The 21623-nt window shown below is 41.0% G+C and overlaps 1 protein-coding gene and 1 long non-coding RNA gene across 18 annotated transcripts in view; one reads left to right on the plus strand and one right to left on the minus strand.

The window, feature by feature from the left end:
- LOC110530920 (actin-binding protein WASF1) overlaps positions 1 to 21623 on the plus strand; it is a 152986-nt gene that overhangs the window by 76148 nt on the left and 55215 nt on the right. For 12 of the 17 annotated variants that reach the window (XM_090243430.1, XM_090243434.1, XM_090243436.1 and 9 more), the window contains 2 exons: positions 7189 to 7351; positions 7623 to 7757. In XM_090243430.1, the coding sequence (XP_090099556.1) occupies positions 7219 to 7351; positions 7623 to 7757 (268 nt within the window). In that variant the 5' untranslated portion in view covers positions 7189 to 7218. Of the gene's footprint in view, positions 1 to 7188; positions 7352 to 7622; positions 7758 to 20888; positions 21600 to 21623 lie in introns of those variants that run through there. The other 5 variants (XM_090243438.1, XM_090243439.1, XM_090243440.1 and 2 more) reach the window with 2 other exon arrangements.
- LOC149981651 (uncharacterized) lies at positions 10319 to 19984 on the minus strand. The gene is made up of 2 exons (XR_016497789.1): positions 16559 to 19984; positions 10319 to 16190 (listed from the first exon to the last, which is right to left on the minus strand). It is a non-coding gene; the product is annotated as an uncharacterized LOC149981651 (long non-coding RNA).

A 21623-nucleotide genomic window follows, 5' to 3' on the forward strand; every position in this document is an offset into this window, starting at 1 on the left:
AACAGCCCCAAAACATAACTGCTCTAGAGGAGATCTGCATGTAAGAATGGGCCAAAATACCAGCAAAAGTGTGTGAAAACCTTGTGAAGACTTACAGAAAATAAGGTATCATTTTAGTGAATGATATCATAAATAGGACTGGTGGAGTTATGTCACACATGCAGCTAACACAGACATATGCAAATGTCTGCTCCTACCCAAAATTACAACCAATTAATTGCAGCATTACCACAAAAATGGAAGAGGCAAGTAGAAGGGGAAAAAAGAAAGGAACTTGTATGTCGGCCCTGGATTAAAGAACATAAATGGTTAAAGAAAAGTGTGATAAATAAAAACGTATACCAATTTCATTTCAGGACCAAAAAACTGACAGCTTTGCCATATGAATTGCAAAATAGTTGGGAAGATATTTTCGATGTACCCATTCCATGGCACATGGTTTATGAACTGATACGCAAAACAACGCCAGATTCAAAACTTCGGGTTTTTTCAATTTAAATTACTATACAAATGTCTTGCAACTAATACAATGTCATATAATGGGGGATACAATCTTCCCAGCTCTGCAGATTCTGCTGTGAGGAGGCAGAGTCTTTAGATCATTTATTTTGGTATTGTCCATATGTAGCTCGTTTTTGGTCACAGGTCCAGGAATGGCTGAAGAATTGCAACATTTGCCTAGAACTAACGCTGCAGATAGCAATACTGGGTGATTTGAAAAGCCATAGTCAATCAATCAATAGTATAATAATTATTTTAGCAAAAATGTGTATTTTTAATTTACAATCTGTAGAAGCTATGAGAATAGAAAGGTTCAATTATTTTGTGAAGCATCACAGCACAGTTGAAAAATATATGGCAAATAGAGATCCGAAATGGATGATGTTGAGAGATAGATGGGAGGGGTTGAATGGAGCTGAAGGGTGTGACTAATAACAAGATAAGCAATGTAAAACGAACAGGGTCTGTAAAATGTATATAGATTCATCACTTTTGTGAAATAGCACAGTTACAAATAGAAATCAAACTGGATGGACATCAGAAATAGAGGAAGGACTAAAAACAAACAAAAAATAACTATTGTAAAATGTGTATAAGATGTATAAATTGAAGGTAAAAGCCTGCGGGGAATAATAATAGGTATAAGGTATATTCTTTTAAAAAGTATGTATGTCTATATAGGTTTGTGTATGTGTATATGTATGCATGCGTGTATGGATATATATATTTACCCCAAAAATATATGGGGGATTGGAAATACTGCAGACAATTACATTGATGGAAGCAACATTCTTTGCGCAATATTAAGCTGATCCACCCCTTAAAAAAGGGAAACAATTTTTTTGTCAGTCCTCGGTTGCAACACTCACTACCTAGTTCCCACTTCCTCTGGAAGCAACGTCAGCACACCAGGTGTTCGTCGGGAGCTTCATGAAAGGGATTTCCATGGCCAAGCAGCCGCACACAAGTCTAAGATCACCATGTGCAATGCCAATGTCGGCTGGAGTGGTGTAAAGCTCGCCACCATTGGACTCTGGAGCAGTGGAAACGCGTTCTCTGGAGGGATGAAACCCACTTCACCATCTGTCAGTTCGACGGACTAATCTGGGTTTGGTCAATGCCAGGAGAACACTACCTGCCCAATGCATAGTGCCAACTGTAAAGTTTGCTGGAGGAGAAATAGTGGTCTGGGGCTGCTTTTCATGGTTTGAGCTAGGCCCCTTATTTCCAGTGAAGAGAATTCTTAACATTACACCACATTACTAGAAAATGTTGTGCCTCCAACTTTGTGGTAACAGTTTAGGGAAGGCCCCTTCTTGTTTCAGCATGACAATGCCCCTGTGCACAAAGCGAGGTCCATACAGAATGGTTTGTCGAGATCGGTGTGGAAGAACTTGACTGGCCTGCACAAAGCCCTGACCTAAACCCCATCTAACACCTTTGGGATGAATTGGAAAGCCGACTGCGAGCCATGCCTAGTGGCCCAACATCAGTGCCCGACCTCACTAATGCTCTTGTGGCTGAATGGAAGACCCCACAGCAATGTACCAACATCTAGTAGAAGGCCTTCCCAGAAGAGTGGAGGCTGTAAACGGGGGACCAACTCCATGTTATTTCCCATGATTTTGGAATGAGATGTTCGACGAGCAGGTGTCCACATACTTTTCAAACGCTGTATGGTGTATTAGGCTATCATATTATTGGGCTATATCAGCCAATAGAGTGGATGTCGTTTGAAAGAGAGTAGCGTTGGGGCAAAATAGAATAGGAGAGTAGACACTTACTTGAGCTACGTTTTGCATAACTTTGATAGGAGTGAGACGATTTGCAGGCAGACAAATGTGTTCTCAATATTTATTTCCAGTCAATGTCAGAGCCTATCACATGGAAAGACAACTGTGTCGTGCTTCTTTGCCCATACATATAGCCTGCAGACTATTTAATTGAGACCACGCATAAGCGCATTTGATCTATGTCGGAGCCTGATGTGGGCCCAATGCGGGCAAAATTGTTGGACACACGTAGGCTTCCCACAAAAGCGCCCGCAAGGCATTGTCCCAGTGTGGCCCAGTTTGGGAGCCCTCACTTTGCCTGAAATAAGACTATCTTTTTGGATCAGCTGCCCATAACATTGCATCAGAATGACAACAAAGTTGTCACTAACTTAAACGTTCATCTTATGTAACATGCATTTATCTTTTTACAGACTTCATCATTGAGTACGGTTACATGCACACAATAATGTGATTTATTGTGGATAGTCAGATTAATAAATAGTTTGATAAAAATGTGTACATACTTTGCAAGAATAATGATTTCCCTAATAATCCTGTTTACATGGACACATCTTAAATCAGGCTACCTGATGGCACTTTGATAAATGGAGAAAATTGCCCATCAAAATAAATGTTGTACCACAGCAAACATGTGATTCTGAGTTCAGACATGTAAAGTTTGTGTGTGAAAACTATTTCTGATACGCATACATTCAGTTGTTCCAAAATGATGCTTACTTCGATTTTGACCTTACACCGATTAGCATAAGCAGAGTAAGATGTTTACAGGACTATTGCATAATCTGCCTACTGAATTATTACTGTTCATGTCAACGTACTCATTGGCAGTTTAAGATACATTTATGTTGACATTAGACAACAGAACACTTCAACACTCGTAGTAACGTTTGCATAACAATAACGTGTGATAATTGGCTTTAAAGTTCCGAACTCTCGGTTTGAATGGTGTCAGCAATTCCTACCTTACCCACCAAATACACAATGGGGTAATTTTTGCTGGGTGGTTATATCACACATGGTTAACTCATCTGTGAGTAAGTTAAACAACCAAAAGAGGGTGCAATGAGGGGAGAGTGGGGGCTAGAGACATGAGGTGGGTAGAAACATTAGGGATGGGGGAAAAACATTGATACAGTAGAGTACCGCAATATTTTTTCATGCCAATACTGTGACTCCAAGTATCGATTTGTAAAATAAAATAAAATAAAAATTAAATGAGGGGTGCGTGTCTGTTTTCTGTGTCTGCCCTGTATAAGGGCCCTTGACCTGACCACTTGTGTGGCCCTGTGCTCCATTGTGCTGCCATGTGAGTAAATTAATTTACCATTAGTATTCATTAGCTCCTCTCTTTACCATATTGTTCAGAGAGCAATGAGCGGAGAGAGAGGAGGACCCTGCACTATACAGACACGTGCTGCACACACTCCCTCCACTAGTCCCTTTATGTCGCACAATAGACTTTTTGATCTCTCTGTCTCCCTCTCTCACTCTCTTTTTTTTCTCCTGCTCTCGATCTTGTGCTTTCTCTTGCTCTTTCTCTCGATTGCTCGCTCTTTCCCTCTCCTCCCTTTCGCTATTTCTCTCTCTCTCTCTCTCTCTCAATCTTGTGCTTTCTTATGCCCCCTATCTCTTCTCTCCATGCACACTTCTGACTCGTCCATCTTCTCCTTTTTTCCCTCTTTTTTTTTCTTCTCCTGGGGTAGTGACCAGCATCCCAATGGTCTGTTGCCTTGGTGATGAGTGACAGGTAGGATGCACCACCCAAGCAGTGTGGAGATGGATGAAATGGGGTGAGCTGAGGTGGGGGTTGGGAGGTTGGAGCAGTAGGGAAAAAGACTACTGATTTGAAGAGGAGCAAGAAAAAGAGGAATAAGAGGACATTGGAAATGGTGTTTGCAGTTGTAATGATTCTTTGTGGAGAGATCAACCTTTATTATTCTCATTCTCTCATCTCTGTTCCTATGTGCTGGTGGCTTACGGAAGGAATGCAATCAGGGTTGTCAAGGTCCAGGGCAACTGAAGGAGATAATGCTCCTCCGTTTTGTCCCTGAAGGACATCCCTCGGTCAATAAGAGAGGGATGAGTAAGAAATGAACGAATTGATTTCCAGGAAAATGAGTGCTCAGAGTACCATCTCAAAATTAACTAAAGTGAATTGAAGGAAACGCCATTCTCACGCATCCTTATTCAGCAGGGAGAAAAGAGAGAATACAACATTCTGGCAGATTGGAATGAATCTCATTTGTCCATTAAAATAACATAAAATTGCTTCGTGCTGTTGTCTGTGCTCAATAATGTTTGTACCATGTTTTGTGCTGCTGCCATGTAGTTGTCACGTTGTGTTGCTACCATGCGGTGTTTACATGTGTTGCTGTCATGCTATGTTGTCGTCTTAGGTCTCTCTTTATGTAGTGTCGCTGTGTCTCTTGTCGTGATGTGTGTTTTATTCTTAATCCCAGCCCCCGTCCCCGCAGAAGGCCTTTTGCCTTTTGGTAGGCCACTATTGTAAATAAGAATTTGTTCTTAACTGACTTGCCTAGTTAAATAAAGGTTAAATACAAAAATAAATAAAAAAACAGGGTCCTGAAAAAGGTCACTACATGCAGGGTCACTGGAGGCCCAACTGGAAGTGTGTGAGCGTGCGTGCCTAAGAAATCGAGAGGGAGGGAGGCGGGGAGGGAGAGAGAGAGATGGATGAGACGAGGGTAGGAGGTGTAGCCTAGTAGTTGGGTGGGGGTTGGGCTACTATGGTGCTCTCATAATGTTTTATGTTTTTTTAAGAATGTGTCACAGTACAGTTTGAAGTACATCCTATAAATCTTAAAGCGTGCTAAGATAAATACGAGGGCTGATCATTACCCTATATGGAGGTGGTTGAGTTCAATTAAGAGGATTGTAACATGACTCACATCAACAAACCATTTAACAGGCTTCCTACTAGCCCATAAAGAAGTGTGTCCTTAGTTTCTAGTGCTAGTAATGCCTCTTATGGACTACTTTTTGGACTACTTTCATGTTAATTGCTCCATGACTGTAACATCATTATAGAGTCCTATAGAAATGAAATACATCAGCGATGAATTAAGACAGAATAGTAGTTGGTACTAATGACAGTTCCTGTAGTAGCTGGTTTATCAGTCACCCTATTGCACCTTGTCTGCTTCCACTCCATCTAACATGTCTGCCTCGATTACAGTGCTGATTCATTAATGTCATTATGATTAATTAATGTCAGGGAGGGAGAGGATGGCTGGTTGGACATGATAGACTACCATTGTCTCACAGAGAAAGAGCCTGTCATTTAGTCTGCTGTTCAGCCTAAATGTCCCTCTTGGTTCATTTACTGTAAATGGAGCCTATTCTTTCTTTCCTCCTCCTTTACCTTCACTCGCTGTAAATGTTCCCTTCTATTGATTTATTTCCTTTCTTCTCCAGTCCTCTCCTCTCTCTCCATATCCCTCCCTCAGATTCTGAAGCATTCTTTACTCATTTCGTTAAATGGAGATTCACGATTGAAGAGAAACAGTTTCAGTGGGGAAAATGCTGAGTAAGAAAAGCTTTCTGCTTTCTACAAGTACAGGGCATTCGGAAAGTATTCAGAACCCTTGACTTTTTCCACATTTTGTTACGTTACAGCCTTATTCTAAAATGTTTGATCCATCTACACACAATACCCCATAATGACAAAGCAAAAACATCACATTTATCACATTTACATAAGTATTTTGGACTCTTTACTCTTTACTGTACTTTGTTGAAGCACCTTTGCAGTGATTACAATCTTGGGTCTTCTTGGGTATGACGCTACAAGCTTGGCATACCTGTATTTGGGGAGTTTCTCCCATTCTTCTCTGCAGATCCTCTCAAACGCTGTCAGGTCCAAATCAAATAAACTTTGATTTGAACCTGACAGAGCTTGAGAGGATCTGCAGAGAAGAATGGGAGAAACTCCCCAAAGCTCTGTCAGGTTGGATGGTGAGCGTCGCTGCACAGCTATTTTCAGGTCTCTCCAGAGATGTTTGATTGTGTTCAAGTCTGGGCTCTGGCTAGGCCACTCAATGACATTTAGAGACTTGTACCAAAACCACTCCTGCGTTGTCCTGTTGGAAGGTGAACCTTCGCCCCAGTTTGAGGTACTGAGCACTCTGGAGCAGATTTTCATCAAAGATCTCTCTGTACTTTGCTCCGTTAATTTTCCCCCGATCCTGACTAGTCTCCCAGTCCCTGTCTCTGAAAAACATCCCCACAACATGATGTTGTCAGCACAATGGTTCAATGTAGGGATGGTGCCAGGATTCCTCCAGACGTGACGCTTGGCATTCAGGCCAAAGAGTTCAATCTTGGTTTCATCAGACCAGAGAATCTTGTTTGTCATGGCTTGAGAGTCCTTTAGGTGCCTTTTGGCAAACTAAGTGGGCTGTCAAGTACCTTTTACTGAGGAGTTCCTTCCGTCTGGATGCTCTACCATAAAGGCCTGAGTGCTGCAGAGATGGTTTTCCTTCTGGATGGTTCCGCAATCTCCACAGAGGAATTGTGGAGCTCTGTCAGAGTAACCATTGGGTTCTTGGTCATCTACCTGACCAAGGCCCTTCTCCCCCAATTGCTCAGTTTGGCCAGGCGGCCAGCTCAAATCAAATCAAATGTTATTATTGCTGTGTAGGGTAGTTCATGCTGTGTTGGAAGCCTTGTAGCAGTCTGTACCGTAATTACTACATAATTGCAACATAATTGTACAGTAATAGACCTAAATTTATAGTAGTAATTGTATAATTGTACATTATTAAAGGTTTAATATAACTCAACTATTGAGTTTTTAGGTGTAGTTGTGGTAGAGGTATCCAGTGATATAATAACTTTAACCCCCCCTCTCCCTCCCTCCGTCTTTCTCCAGGTGTGGTAGCCGAGGTCCAGGTATCCCAGGATGCCGTTGGTGAAGAGGAGTATCGAGCCCAGGCACCTGTGCCACACGGTGCTGCCGCGGGGCATTAAGAACGAGCTGGAGTGTGTGACCAATGTGTCCCTAGCTAATGTCATCCGACAGCTCAGCAGCCTCAGTGAGTCACACACAATGTCTGCACACATACACACCTTAATAATACACAAACTCACGGACACTCAGAAAACACATTGTTGCACACATATACACACACACACACACATGCTCACACTCACACCTAAACAACACACTCCGTACCCGCATTTTTCTGTTAGGTAAGCATGTTTATTATTTTATTATGCTTGATTTTATGCTTGATTTTTGTATTACTGTATTATACTTAAGTGTGTGTATTAAGTGTCTGTTCACTGTCTGTGTGTGTTCTACAGGTAAGTACGCAGAGGATCTTTTTGGGGAGCTGTTCAACGAGGCCCACTCCTTCTCCTTCCGGGTCAACTCCCTCCAGGAGCGTGTCGACCGCCTCTCTATCAGCGTCACTCAGCTAGATCCTAAGGAGGAGGAGCGTGAGTACCATACACACGCCATGTTTTACATAGCTCGACCTAAAAGAGGAGTGTAAGTACAAACACACACACACCAGTGTCAAACACACATGCATGCAGGCAACCACACGCTCACACTCAGACACTCTATCCTCACACACTCCTTTCTTTAGCACTTCCACCACTGATTATTCCTCATCAGGATAAACCCACTCCAGTCGTGTGTGTGTGTGTGTGTGTGTGTGTGTGTGTGTGTGTGTGTGTGTGTGTGTGTGTGTGTGTGTGTGTGTGTGTGTGTGTGTGTGTGTGTGTGTGTGTGTGTGTGTGTGTGTGTGTGTGTGTGTGTGTGTGTGTATAAATGGCCTTATGAGAGGAACAGGCCACAGTGAGACGGTGTCATTTTTCAACCTTGCAGCTCCTAAGATCCACACTGTACAAACCAAACCCTCCACACACACACTCCCTCACCCGCAGACTCAGTAAGCCCCCAGTGTAGCCATTCTAACCAGCTGTCCACTGATTCACTTACTGTAGCCCTGCCTCACACAATGGCCTGTCTTTGTGAGGAAATGAGATATCCAGATATATGTGATATGTAACAGTGGTGTAATAAAAAAGAGAAGTATAATGCCCGTCTGCCTGTCAGTGGAGGGGCCTGGTTAGGCTGTTAGGTAAAACAAGTTCTAGAGAGTGTAGGGAGAGATGGGGGGGAGAGAGAGGGACTTAGAGAGAAGGCGTGTAGTATTAGGCCAATATCACGCTTCTGCGCCATATCGAATTCCCATTGACCAGCGGGGTTTTTACAACTTGGATTAGAGCGGTAGAAGTAGCTAGATATAGTGCCTTAGAAAGTATTCATACCGTTTGACTTTTTCCACATTTTATTATGTTACACACTACCCCATAATGACAAAGGGAAAACATGTTTTTAGAAATGTTTGCAAATTTCTTCACAATGAATTAAAACTAAAATATCTCATTTACATAAGTATTCACATCCCTGAGTCAAAAAAAATTCTTCAAGCTCTGTCAAGTTGGTTGTTGATCATTGCTAGAAAGCCATTTTCAAGTCTTGCCATAGATTTTCAAGCCGATATAAGTGAAAACTGTAACAAGGTCACTCAGTATCGTCTTGGTAAGCAACACCAGTGTATATTTGCCCTTGTGTTTTAGACTATTGTCTTGCTGAAAGGTGAATTTGTCTCCCGGTGTTTGTTGAAAAGCAGACTGAACCAGGTTTTCCTCTATGATTTTGCCTGTGCTTAGCTCTGTTCTGTTTCTTTTTATTTAAAAAACTCCCTAGTCCTTGACGATGACAAGCATACCCATAACATGAGGCAGCCTCCACCATCCTCGAAAATATGAAGCTGGTAACGTTTTGTATTCAGGAAATAAAGTGAAATTCTTTGCTACAATTTCTGCAGTTTTACTTTAGTGCCTTGTTGCGAACAGGATGCATGTTTTGTAATATTTTTATTATGTACAGGCTTCCTTCTTTTCACCATGTTATTTAGGTTGTGAAGTAACTACAACGTTGTTGATCCATCCTCAGTTTTCTCCTATCACAGCCATTAAACTCTATAACTGTTTTAAAGTCACCATTGGCCTCAGTGGTTTCCTTCCTCTCCGGCAATTGAGTGAGGAAAGACGCCTGCATCTTTGTAGTTGACTGGGTGTATTGATACACCATCCAAACTGTAATTAATAACTTTACCATGCTCAAAGGGGTACCCTTAGTGTGGCATTGGAAAATGTTATTTGTCTTTGTGGTTAAATCTCTGTTTGAATTTCACTGCTAGACTGTGGGACCTTACAGATAATTAATTATATGTGTGGAGTACAGAAATTAAGTAGTCATTCAAAAATCATATTAAAAACTATTATTGCACACAGAGTGAGTCCATGCAACTTATTATGTGACTTGTTGAAAAACATTTACTCCTGAACTCATTTAGGTTTGCCATTAAAAAGAGGTTGAATACTTATTGACTCAAAACCGTTCAGCTTTTCATTTTTTATTCATTGTAACAATTTCGAATAACATCATTCCACTTTGACATTGTGCGAAGGCCAGTGATAAAAATGTAATCCATTTTAAATTCAAGCTGTAACACGAATAACATCATTCCACTTTGACATTGTGCGAAGGCCAGTGACAAAAATGTAATCCATTTATATACACTATACTGGACTGGGCTGGCTCTGTACGTTAACACAACACATTGGTACCCAAGCTAGATGGGATGGGTAAGAGGTAATAATGTTTTGTGAGCGGACCAAGAATTTTTAGGTTGCTCTAAAGCAGAAATATGGAATAAACGAGTCTGGAGCAGGTTTTCTTACATTGAACTAAGTTCTCTATTGAGGTATTTTCTCTTCTCAAACACTCCCACAGAATCAAGGATGATCTCAAGGATAACACCAATCTTCTTCTTTACAGGGATAAGGAACACAAAGTGAGTAACTTTTAACTATAACATAAATCACGGGTGTGTCACCGGGTGGTGGTGCGGATCCATGGTTGCCATTCCCAAGAGGTAGTTTGTCCTCATCTTCTCCCTTTCGTCAGGTAAATTCTCTCCTTTGGAGAATCAATCACTCTTTTTTTTCCTCCAGTCTCCTTCACTGCCGGTTCCCTCTTTTCTATTCGTAGGCGTGAATAAAATAAGTGATTAGTACCGTCAGCTGTCCTTAACTGCCTCTGATCACCTTTACTCACATGCCGGGCTGGGCTACTATCTGTGGGACCAGCCTGCCCCCTGGTGGTCCTTCCACAGTTTATTAGTTCACAGGATCAATACTTAAAGTCCCTTAATTTAAATATTTGAGCATGGCATGTGTCAGTGCTTTGCGTGGAGTTGTTGCCTTGGAGTTATTCTTGTATTCACTTCAGCTATATTAGTGTCCCACTTAGGTCCCCTCACACCTTTTACACACACTCCTTTTCTCCTCTTCTTCCATTCTTCCACCTCCCCCTCATCTTCATCCATCTCTCCCCCTTCTCCTCTTCCCTCAGCTCCCTCCTCCACATTTTTGTGGAAATGTTATGATGCGTGTGATTTAATAGGCCAGTCTGCTATAGAGAGGATATAATTTCATTCCCCTGTCTGGCACGGGGACTACTACGGGTTCACCCTGTCATACAACTCTCTCCAGGGGTTACGGGTTGGACCAACACACAGACACACACACACACTCCTCATATCCAGGTCCCAAGCCACTCCACAGTACCAGGGTGCCTTGCTCAGGGTCAGAATGATAGATTTTTACCTTGTCAGCTCGGGGATTCATTCCAGCAACTGTTCGGTTATTGGCCCAACGCTCTAACCACTAAGCTACATGCCGAAATACAATGTAGCAAGCACTGTTGAGCTTCTGCTAAGCTGAGTTGGCTATCACACACAAACACACGCACATTGGAAGGGTGAGTGTAGCCTGGCTTTATCTCTCCTTGTAATATAAGCCTGCCTTCTGTGTTGTAGCTCCATTTCGGTCCTATAGGTGAAGGGCAGAGACACAGCTATACTGCATAATACTGAGCTCTGCAGTAAAAGCAGTGGAGTGTTAAGTCTTTGTACTGCAGACTGCAGACTGCAGCGGAGGTTAAAATGGCTGAACTGTCTGCAGGTTAGTTTGAGATCTCCAGCTGCAGAGAGTTGCAGTATGTGCCATTCGACTCCACACAACAGTGTGTGTGCATGTCTTTGTGTATGTGTGCAATTAGCCTCCAAACAAGAATTATTACAAGATAATTTAATCATCACAGAGTTACTGTAATGATACAACAATACATAAATTAACACCGCTTGTTCTGCATCTATATGACAAAATAGGGAAAGAAGTGGTAAAGAGACAAAAATGGTGGATTTAGTAAAAAGAGCGAAAGAGATGTGACAGAGAGATGGACGGTTATGGGAAGGGCTTAAGATTTGTTTCCCGTAAGATGTACTTTTCATCCCCCACCACACACACACACACACACACACACACACCCCTCTCCACCACAGGAATTCTGGGTAATGGTCTGTGTGAGTCTGTTGTACCTGAGAAAGACAGTGAGTAAGCCGCAGAGGGAAGGAGAGGGGATTGAGAGAGTGAGTGCAGGTGGCATCATGTTGTAAATCAAGGCAGGGGGGTAAGGAGATAAAGAGAGGTCGCTGAGAGGAGTACATGAGTGGGGGATGAAGAGGATAAAGGGGGTCTCTTAAAGGAATAGAACCATTGATGCCGATGAGGTTTACATTAACACAAGAGTGGGAAGGACTGATGTGTGTGTGCGCATTTTGGAGAAAGGTGGAATGGTTGTATGTAGGTGAGCTATCTAAATAGAGAGCATGCAAGATGACTTGCTCATGGGTAGAGAAAGGACACTGTTTTGATGCATACAGCATGAAATTAAATGTTATTGGTCGCATACACGTATTTAGCAGATGTTATCGAGGGTGTAGTGAAATGCTTGTGTTCCTAAGTAATATCTAACAATTCACAACAATACCCACAAATGTAAAAGTTAAACAATGGATTTAAGAAATATATAAATATTAGGATGAGCAATGTCGGGGTCCGGAGTGTTTTTATATACACTACCGGTCAAAAGTTTTTTAAAACACCTACTCATTCAAGGGTTTTACTTTATTTTTTACTATTTTCTACATTGTAGAATAATAGTGACGACATCAAAACTATGAAATAACACATATGGAATCATGTAGTAACCAAAAAGGTGTTAAACAAATGAAAATGTATTTTGTATTTGAGATTCTTCAAATAGCCACCCTTTGCCTTGTTGACAGCTTTGCATTCTCTCAACCAGCTTCCCTTGGAATACTTTTCCAACAGTCTTGAAGGAGTTCCCACATATACTGAGCACTTGTTGGCTGCTTTTCCTTCACTCTGCGGTCCGACTCATCCCAAACCATCTCAATTTGGTTGAGGTCGGGGGATTGTGGAGGCCAGGTCATCTGATGCAGCACTCCATCACTCTCCTTCTTCATAAAATATCCCTTACCCAGCCTGAAGGTGTGTTGGGTCATTGTCCTGTTGAAAAACAATTGATAGTCCCACTAAGCCCAAACCAGATGGGATGGCGTATCATTGCAGAATGCTGTGGTAGCCATGCTGGTGAAGTGGGCCTTGAATTCTAAATAAATCACAGAGAGTGTCACCAGAAAATCACCCCCACAAGATAACACCTCCTCCTCCATGCTTTACAGTGGGAAATACACATATGGAGATCATCCGTTCACCCACACCGCGTCTCACAAAGACACGTTGCTGCTATTCTTTGTTTATTATTTACGCATAGTCACTTTAACTCTACCTACATGTACATATTACCTAAATTACTTTGACTAACCAGTGCCCTCGCACATTGACTCTACCAGTACCCTCTGTAAAAAGCTTCGCTATTGTTGTTTTACTGCTGCTCTTAAATTATTTGTTACTTTTATTTCTTATTTTTTACTTATCTATTTTTCACTTAACGTGTATTTTTATTAAAACTGCATTGTTGGTTAAGGGCTTGTAAGTAAGCATTTCAGTGTAAGGTGTTGTATTCGGCACATATGACAAATAAAATGTTATATGAATTGAACCAACAATCTCCAATTTGGACTCCAGACCAAAGGACAAATTTCCACCAGTCTAATGTCCATTGCTCGTGTTTTTTGGCCCAAGCAAGTCTCTTCTTATTATTGGTGTCCTTTAGTAGTGGTTTATTTGCAGCAATTTGACCATGAAGGCCTGATTCACACAGTGTGTACATGTGGATGTATTTCAAGGCCTACCTTCAAATTCAGTGACTCTTTGCTTGACATCATGGGAAAATCAAAAGAAAGCAGCCAAGACCTCAGAAACAAATTTTAGACCTCCACAAGTCTGGTTCATCATTGGGAGCAATTTCCAAACGCCTGAAGGTACCACGTTCACCTGTACAAACAATTTTACGCTAGTATAAACACCATGGGACCACGCAGTCGTCATACCGCCCAGGAAGGAGACGCGTTCTGTCTCCTAGAGATGAACGTACCTGTGTGAAAAGTGCAAATCAATCCCAGAACAACAACAAAGGACCTGGTGAAGATGCTGGAGGAAACAGGTACAAAAGTATCTATATCCACAGTGAAACGAGTCCTATATCAACATAACCTGAAAGGCCGCTCAGCAAGGAAGAAGCCACTGCTCCAAAACCGCCATAAAAAAGCCAGACTATGGTTTGCATCTGCACATGGGGACAAAGATTGTACTTTTTGGAGAAATGGTCTTCTGGTCTGATGAAACTAAAATAGAACTGTTTGGCCATAATGACCATTGTTACATTTGGAGGAAAAAGGGGGAGCTTGCAAGCCGAAGAACACCATCCCAACCGTGAAGCACGGGGGTGGCAGCATCATGTCGTGGGGGTGCTTTGCTGCAGGAGGGACTGGTGCACTTCACAAAATAGATGGCATCATGAGGGAGTACAATTATATGGATATATTGAAGTAATGTCACAATTTTCTTCTGTTAAAGGAGAGGCGGACCAAAACGCAGCATGGTTATTTAGATACATCTTTAATAAGGATGAAAATAGAACAATATAGAAAAACAAGAACCGTGGAAAAACGAAAACAGCCCTATCTAGTGTAACAAAGACAGGAACAATCACCCACAAAACCCAACACAAAACAGGCTACCTAAATATGGCTCCCAATCAGAGACAATGACTAACACCTGCCTCTGATTGAGAACCATATCAGGCCCAAACACAGAAACAGACAAACAAGACATCCAACATAGAATGCCCACTCAGATCACACCCTGACCAAACAAAACATAGAACATACAAAGCAAACGATGGTCAGGGTGTGACAAGTAACATCTCAAGATATCAGTCACGATGTTAAAGCTTGGTCGCCCGGGTGGCGCAGTGGTTAAGGGCGCTGTACTGCAGCGCCAGCTGTGCCATCAGAGTCCCTGGGTTCGCGCCCAGGCTCTGTCGTAACCAGCCGCGACCGGGAGGTCCGTGGGGCGACGCACAATTTGGCCTAGCGTCGGTAGGGATGTCCTTGTTTCATCACGCACCAGCGACTCCTGACGCCAGGTGCACCAGGTGCCAGGTGCACGGTGTAGCCTCCGACACATTGGTGCGGCTGGCTTCCGGGTTGGATGTGCGCTGTGTTAAGAAGCAGTGCGGCTGGTTGGGTGTATCGGAGGACGCATGACATTCAACCTTCGTCTCTCCCGAGCCCGTATGGGAGTTGTAGCGATGAGACAAGATAGTAGCTACTACAACAATTGGATACCACGAAATTGGGGAGAAAAAGGGGTAAAAAAATATATTAAAAAAATAGAATGTAATGTAAACTGTGGAACATAGAGACATCAAAAGAGACATCAAAAGTTGGAATAACAGTATTTCTTTTTTTGAGAATGTGGGAGTGGTCTGTGGACACTGTGGACACAGTGTGTGTGTTTCACACAGTGTGTGTTTCAATTGGTGATCTCATGAAGGACAGGAAACACACATAACTGTATCTCTTAAAGTTTACATTTCCCAACTGTCAGGTTTACATTTAAATACTGTGAAATGTATGTGATTAAACATGAAACTATTTGTGAAAAGATGTAATGTGATGTTAACCTTCTAAATGAGAGTATGGATTTTCATATGAAGTTTAACTTGTCAGGGCCACACCCCCGTGAGCCCAGACATCACATTAGGCATCATAGAACCGACCCTTCTTCCACAGAGTATAAAACCCATTTCCTACAAAATGTATATTAAGTCAGAGAACGCCGGGACAGAGAATGGCTATAGATCATTAGACCAGAAATAATGGAGCTGACGCGGGATGTTGAAATGGCCACAGACCATACAGCTGTAGTTTTGGCTACACGGCTGGAAATAGTTCAACTCGGAATAAGTGCAAATCCTAGATGTGTAATTACTAGTCTGCAGCTGTAAATTACATTAGTCTAGTACGAGAATATCGACAACCGCATCTATTCTATGCAACAACCATCTGTACGCCTGATGTATCCATTACAACAGACACTATCCAGAGCCGCTGAGAAAGCTACAACTACGAAAGACATGATTTCTGGGGAAGTTAACCTCTCTGATCTCCCAAACCCGGATCCGGTATCGTGACTACAGCCTCAAGCTCATTACCATAACGCAACGTTAACTATTCATGAAAATCGCAAATGAAATGAAATAAATATGCTAGCTCTCAAGCTTAGCCTTTTGTTAACAACACTGTCATCTCAGATTTTCAAAATATGCTTCTCAACCATTGCAAAACAAGCATTTGTGTAACAGTATTGATGGCTAACGTAGCATTTAGCATTAGCATTCAGCTGGCAACATTTACACAAAAAAACAGAAAAGCATTCAAATAAAATCATTTACCTTTGAAGAACTTCAGATGTTTTCAATGAGGAGACTCTCAGATAGCAAATGTTCAGTTTTTCCTGAAAGATTATTTGTTTAGGACAAATCGCTCCGTTTTCTGCGTCACGTTTAGCTATGAAAAAACCCCTGTATCCAGGATTGTGTAAATCTATCAGCAAGCTCATTAGCATAACACAACGTTAACTATTCATGAAAATCGCAAATGAAATGAAATAAATATGCCATCTCTCAAGCTTAGCCTTTTGTAAACAACACTGTCATCTCAGATTTTCAAAATATGCTTCTCAACCATAGGAAAACAATCATTTGTGTAAAAGTAGCTAGCTAGCGTTAGCATTTAGCGTTAGCATTTAGCGTTAGCATTAGCGTTAGCATCCAGCACGCAACATTAACAAAAACATAAAAGCCTTCAAATAAAATAATTTACCTTTGAAGAACTTCTGATGTTTTCAATGAGGATACTCTCAGTTAGATAGCAGATGCTCAGTTTTTCCAAAAAGATTCCTTGTGTATTAGAAATAGCTCCGTTTTATACATCACATTTGGCTACCAAAAAAAATCAGAAAATTCAGTCCTCAAAACGCGAACTTTTTTCCAAATTAACTCCATAATATCGACTGAAAACATGGCAAACGTTGTTTAGAATCAATCATCAAGGTGTTTTTCATATATCTCTTCATTGATACATCGTTCTTGGACACATGGTTTCTCCCCTATATCAAATGGATAGGTACGAGCAGCTGGCAATTGCGCACCGAATTCCACGCAGGACACCAGGCGGACACTTGGAAAATGTAGTCTCTTATGGTCAATCTTCCAATGATATGCCTACAAATACGTCACAATGCTGCTAAGACCTTGGGCGAACGACAGAAAGTGTAGGCTCATTCCTTGCGCAATCACAGCCATATAAGGAGACAATGGAAAACAGACCTTCAGAAATTCTGCTAATTCCTGGTTGATGCATCATCTTGGTTTCGCCTGTAGAATGAGTTCTGGGGCACTTACAGACAAAATCTTTGCAGATTCTGAAACTTCAGAGTGTTTTCTTTCCAAAATATAAAAAGAATATGCATAGTCGAGCATCTTTTCGTGACAAAATATCGCGCTTAAAACGGGAACGTTTTTTATCCAAAAATGAAATAGCGCCCCTAGAGATCTAACAGGTTAACCAGAGACTCTCTGCTGAACTGACTCTCCGACAGATGGACCGGCGATTCCAACAAAGAAGACAACATCGACATACAGGCGTAAATATATACATTGCAATTATTCTTGAATGAGCGGCCATTCATGTGCAAAGGATTAGCATTTCAATTCATGTATTTATCAATTGTGTGTAGTGAATCCATTTAGTCTCTCCCGATCTTTTCCTGTCCCCACCCCTTTCCATTGTCTACCAAACCAATCATACCAGTTTAGCCCACTAGGGACTTATCAGTGCATTGTGTTAGTAACCAGTATCTACTGTTTGTTTGTTATGTATTTCTGTGATTATTTAGTTAGTTGGTAAATAAATAATTAAGCCAATTCATACATCGCTGATTCATGATTTAGGCTAGGGTTTGTGCAGATATGCAAGGGTTTGCAACATTCAGTAATGAGAACTGATGAGGTAATAATAATACATTAATGAGAATGACTAATCGATAAGATATGAAAATATCTGAGGAGTTGATTCGGGAAATAGAGACGTTATAAACATTTTCCCAACTTCCTAGTTAATTAAAGTTTACAAGATTTGTTTAATCACATAATTACACAGAGAATTAATTTGATAAAATAGTTCACATTTAATGGTAGTCACAGACACGACACTCTCAATTGCTTAAATCGCTGAACACAACAGGCGCTTATTAGAGACAGGTTTCAATTTGAGCCAGACATCTATTTCCTTAATGCACACAGCTTTTGCTCATTAGCATAGTTCATTATTTAATTCCAGCATTTACTTCCAACATTTCATTTTTAATTTCTTATTTTCCTGTTCTAATATGTTATCATTTACACACTGACACGTTTCTTTTATCTTAGTATGCCTCTATTTCTAAAAAGGTCCTTGACCTAATAATTATTCTCCTCTTTGAATGTGCATTTTTTCATCAGTTCTTACTTGCACCACTAGAAGGGGTTCAGACGATTTCTGGACGTCTGTACCCGAAGTTGTTGACTGTTTTTGTGTTTGCAAGTTAGCTTGCAGTTCTGCGCTGTTTGCAGCCAATGGCTAGCAGTTTCTTACTGGCAATAAAAACAAATTATTGCCATAATGTTTGAGTCCTTAATGTAACAAATCAAACATTAAAGCTTGTAAAGAATTCATGCTAACCTCGTAAACAATTCATTTACACCCAGCATTTATTTGAAACCAGCGTTTATTTGCTGAAATGTGTGCTGATGCCCGACTATTAAAAGGGATAGGTGACTATTTGAGTCTGCGTTTTAATTGAAGTTGTATGGTAATTCAGGGACCTCAGTCCACCGTGACCACATTATGATTCAAATGAGCTCTTTATCCACCTGCACCTGCAGCCTCACCCAGCATCATTATACACCCATACCTTGACTCCTTATACAGAATATCTTCCCTCCCAGTCCCCGTGCCTTAAAATGGGTGTTGTCAGCTGTCAGGGAGCGATGTACACATCCAGAGAGTGAGTCTGACAGAGGGAGCCCAGAGCCATGCGAGGAGTTACATACACAGAGGAACCAGGGACCGCAGCACCAGCACTGACAACTGATTTGTAGCGCAGTGGAGAGAGTGAGGGATGAATGAAGGGACTCGACACATTTAGGAGGAGAGTGAAAGGAAGAATATTAGTGGATAGAGAGAAGGAAGAAAGGGAACAAGCTCAATCAGGAAAGGGATGGAATTAAGAAATATTCGGAACTGAGAGAAGACTGGAAGTGAGAGATGAAGACCATAGAGGAAAGAGAGATTAGGGCAGAGTGAGAAAAGATACAGAAGGTGAAATCAAGGGCATCTCTCTTCTCTTATCCCCAGAGCTGTGTAGCACTGCCTATCTGCCTATATGCAATCACACAGAAAGAAGGAGTTGGGCGCTGTGGGGAAAGAAAAGCAGAGAGAGAGTTAGCAGAAAAAAAGAGAGAGAGAGCAGGTCGTGTGGGGAGATGAATGAAGCAGGGGTAAAGAGTAAGAGAAGAAAACGAGAAAGTGGTGTCTCATTCTCACTCTCATTCCTCTCCATCTCTCATTCTCTCTCTCTCTCTCCGTGTGTGTGGCTGAAGGTAGATTAGGTACAGTGGTTCCTCCTTTAAAAGTTGCGGCACACTACAGCATTCTGTGGCATGTCATTTAATTCAGCCATTTTTTTCTGTTACTGCAAGTTATTGCTAGTTTGACCATCTTTGAGAAGCATTTGATAGTTTTCCGTATTGGCATTACCAGAGAATTTAAAACCTTTTTTGTAATAACATAGTATATGGGATTGATTTTAAGAAATTTGGCTTAATTAATTTGATTAATATTATGGGGTTTCTATTCATAGAAAAATAAAAAACAAAACCCTCAGGGTTTCTATGGCGCTGTACAACGTGATGGTCGGGAGTAGACTACAGGATCGGAGGATTCTAAATTGTTTGCCTTCATTAGACAACTTTGTTCCAATATTTCTGTAAATCAGTGATATTTTCTCCCATAGTAATTCGTTATGATCCATAACCAAATCAACATCTGCATTTTGAAAGAGTATTTTTTTATCATTATTTTATTAACGAAATGTGTTTATTTGTTTATTAGGCTACTGTGCAGTCTACAATACATACTGTAGTAAGCATGTGCCTAAGTGCCTAATTCCTAACATAAGGGAGAGCAGGCCATGTCTGTACTACAGAATGCGGGGCAAGTGGGAGACCGGGGTTCAAATCCCCATTGGGGAGGAAGGAGTAGGCTGTCCTTGTAAATAAGAATTTGTAAGAACTGATTCCATATGTGTTATTTCACAGTTGTAATGTCTTCACTATTATTCTACAATGTAGAAAATAGTATAAATAAAGAAAAATCCTGGAATGAATAGGTGTGTCTAAACTTTTGACTGGTACTTGCTAAATTAATTTGATTAATATTATGGTGTTTCTATTCCATGAAAAACCCTCTGGGTATCTGTTAGAATGGAACGGAAAATATGTCGCTGTACAACGTGACGGTAGGCAGTACAGTACTGGGATATTTAACTAAAGAAGCCCTGTGTGGTGCAGAGAACCCCGACCTGGAGGAAGGAGTAGGCTGTCGTTCTTCTTAACTGATTCCATATGTGTTATTTCATAGTTGTGATGTTTTCACAACATAAATGTGATGTATACTACAAAATGCGGAATAAGTGGGTTCACAGGGTTCAAATCCCCGTTCATTTTCATTTAACCTAGAGTGAGTGAGAAAAAGGAAATTCTTGAACATGGGGTGAGACATTCTCACTAATTTGTAAATAAAGCCAGTACGACATAACGGTTGGGAGTAGGCTACAGGATTGGAGGATTCTAAATGTTTTGCCTTCATTAAACATTACTCAACACTAGTGAGACTAATTTCGCCTACAGTATATCAAACAATTTTTTTTTTCAATGACGTGATTCTCTGCCAATAATTACATTTAGAGGATTGGAGGACTCTAAATTAATATCTAATGGGCATTTTCCGTTAGATATTCTCACAGATCCTCAGGGGCTTTTATATAATTCTAAATGTATTAATAATAATAATCACTTTGTTTAACCAGTTAGAGCTCTAGGGGCGCTATTTCATTTTTGGATAAAAAACGTTCCCGTTTTAAGCGCGATATTTTGTCACGAAAAGATGCTCGACTATGCATATTCTTGACAGTTTTGGAAAGAAAACACTCTGAAGTTTCAGAATCTGCAAAGATTTTGTCTGTAAGTGCCCCAGAACTCATTCTACAGGCGAAACCAAGATGATGCATCACCCAGGAATTAGCAGAATTTCTGAAGCTCTGTTTTCCATTCTCTCCTTATATGGCTGTGATTGCGCAAGGAATGAGCCTACACTTTCTGTCGTTCGCCCAAGGTCTTAGCAGCATTGTGACGTATTTGTAGGCATATCATTGGAAGATTGGCCATAAGAGACTACATTTTCCAGAGGTCCGCCCGGTGTCCTTTGTCTAAATTTGTGCGTAATCTTCAGGTGCAGGCATTTTCTCCTGGGATTCAGGAGAGAAAGCATGTTTCCAAGAACGATGTATCAATGAAGAGATATGTGAAAAACACCTTGAGGATTGATTCTAAACAACGTTTGCCATGTTTTCAGTCGATATTATGGAGTTAATTTGGAAAAAAGTTTGCGTTTTGAGGACTGAATTTATGGATTTTTTTTGGTAGCCAAATGTGATGTATAAAACGGAGCTATTTCTAATACACAAGGAATCTTTTTGGAAAAACTGAGCATCTGCTATCTAACTGAGAGTATCCTCATTGAAAACATCAGAAGTTCTTCAAAGGTAAATGATTTTATTTGAAGGCTT

This window comes from Oncorhynchus mykiss, chromosome 8, assembly GCF_057628025.1.
Source record: "Oncorhynchus mykiss isolate SJ-2025 chromosome 8, ASM5762802v1, whole genome shotgun sequence".
Classification (NCBI taxonomy): Eukaryota; Metazoa; Chordata; class Actinopteri; order Salmoniformes; family Salmonidae; genus Oncorhynchus; species Oncorhynchus mykiss.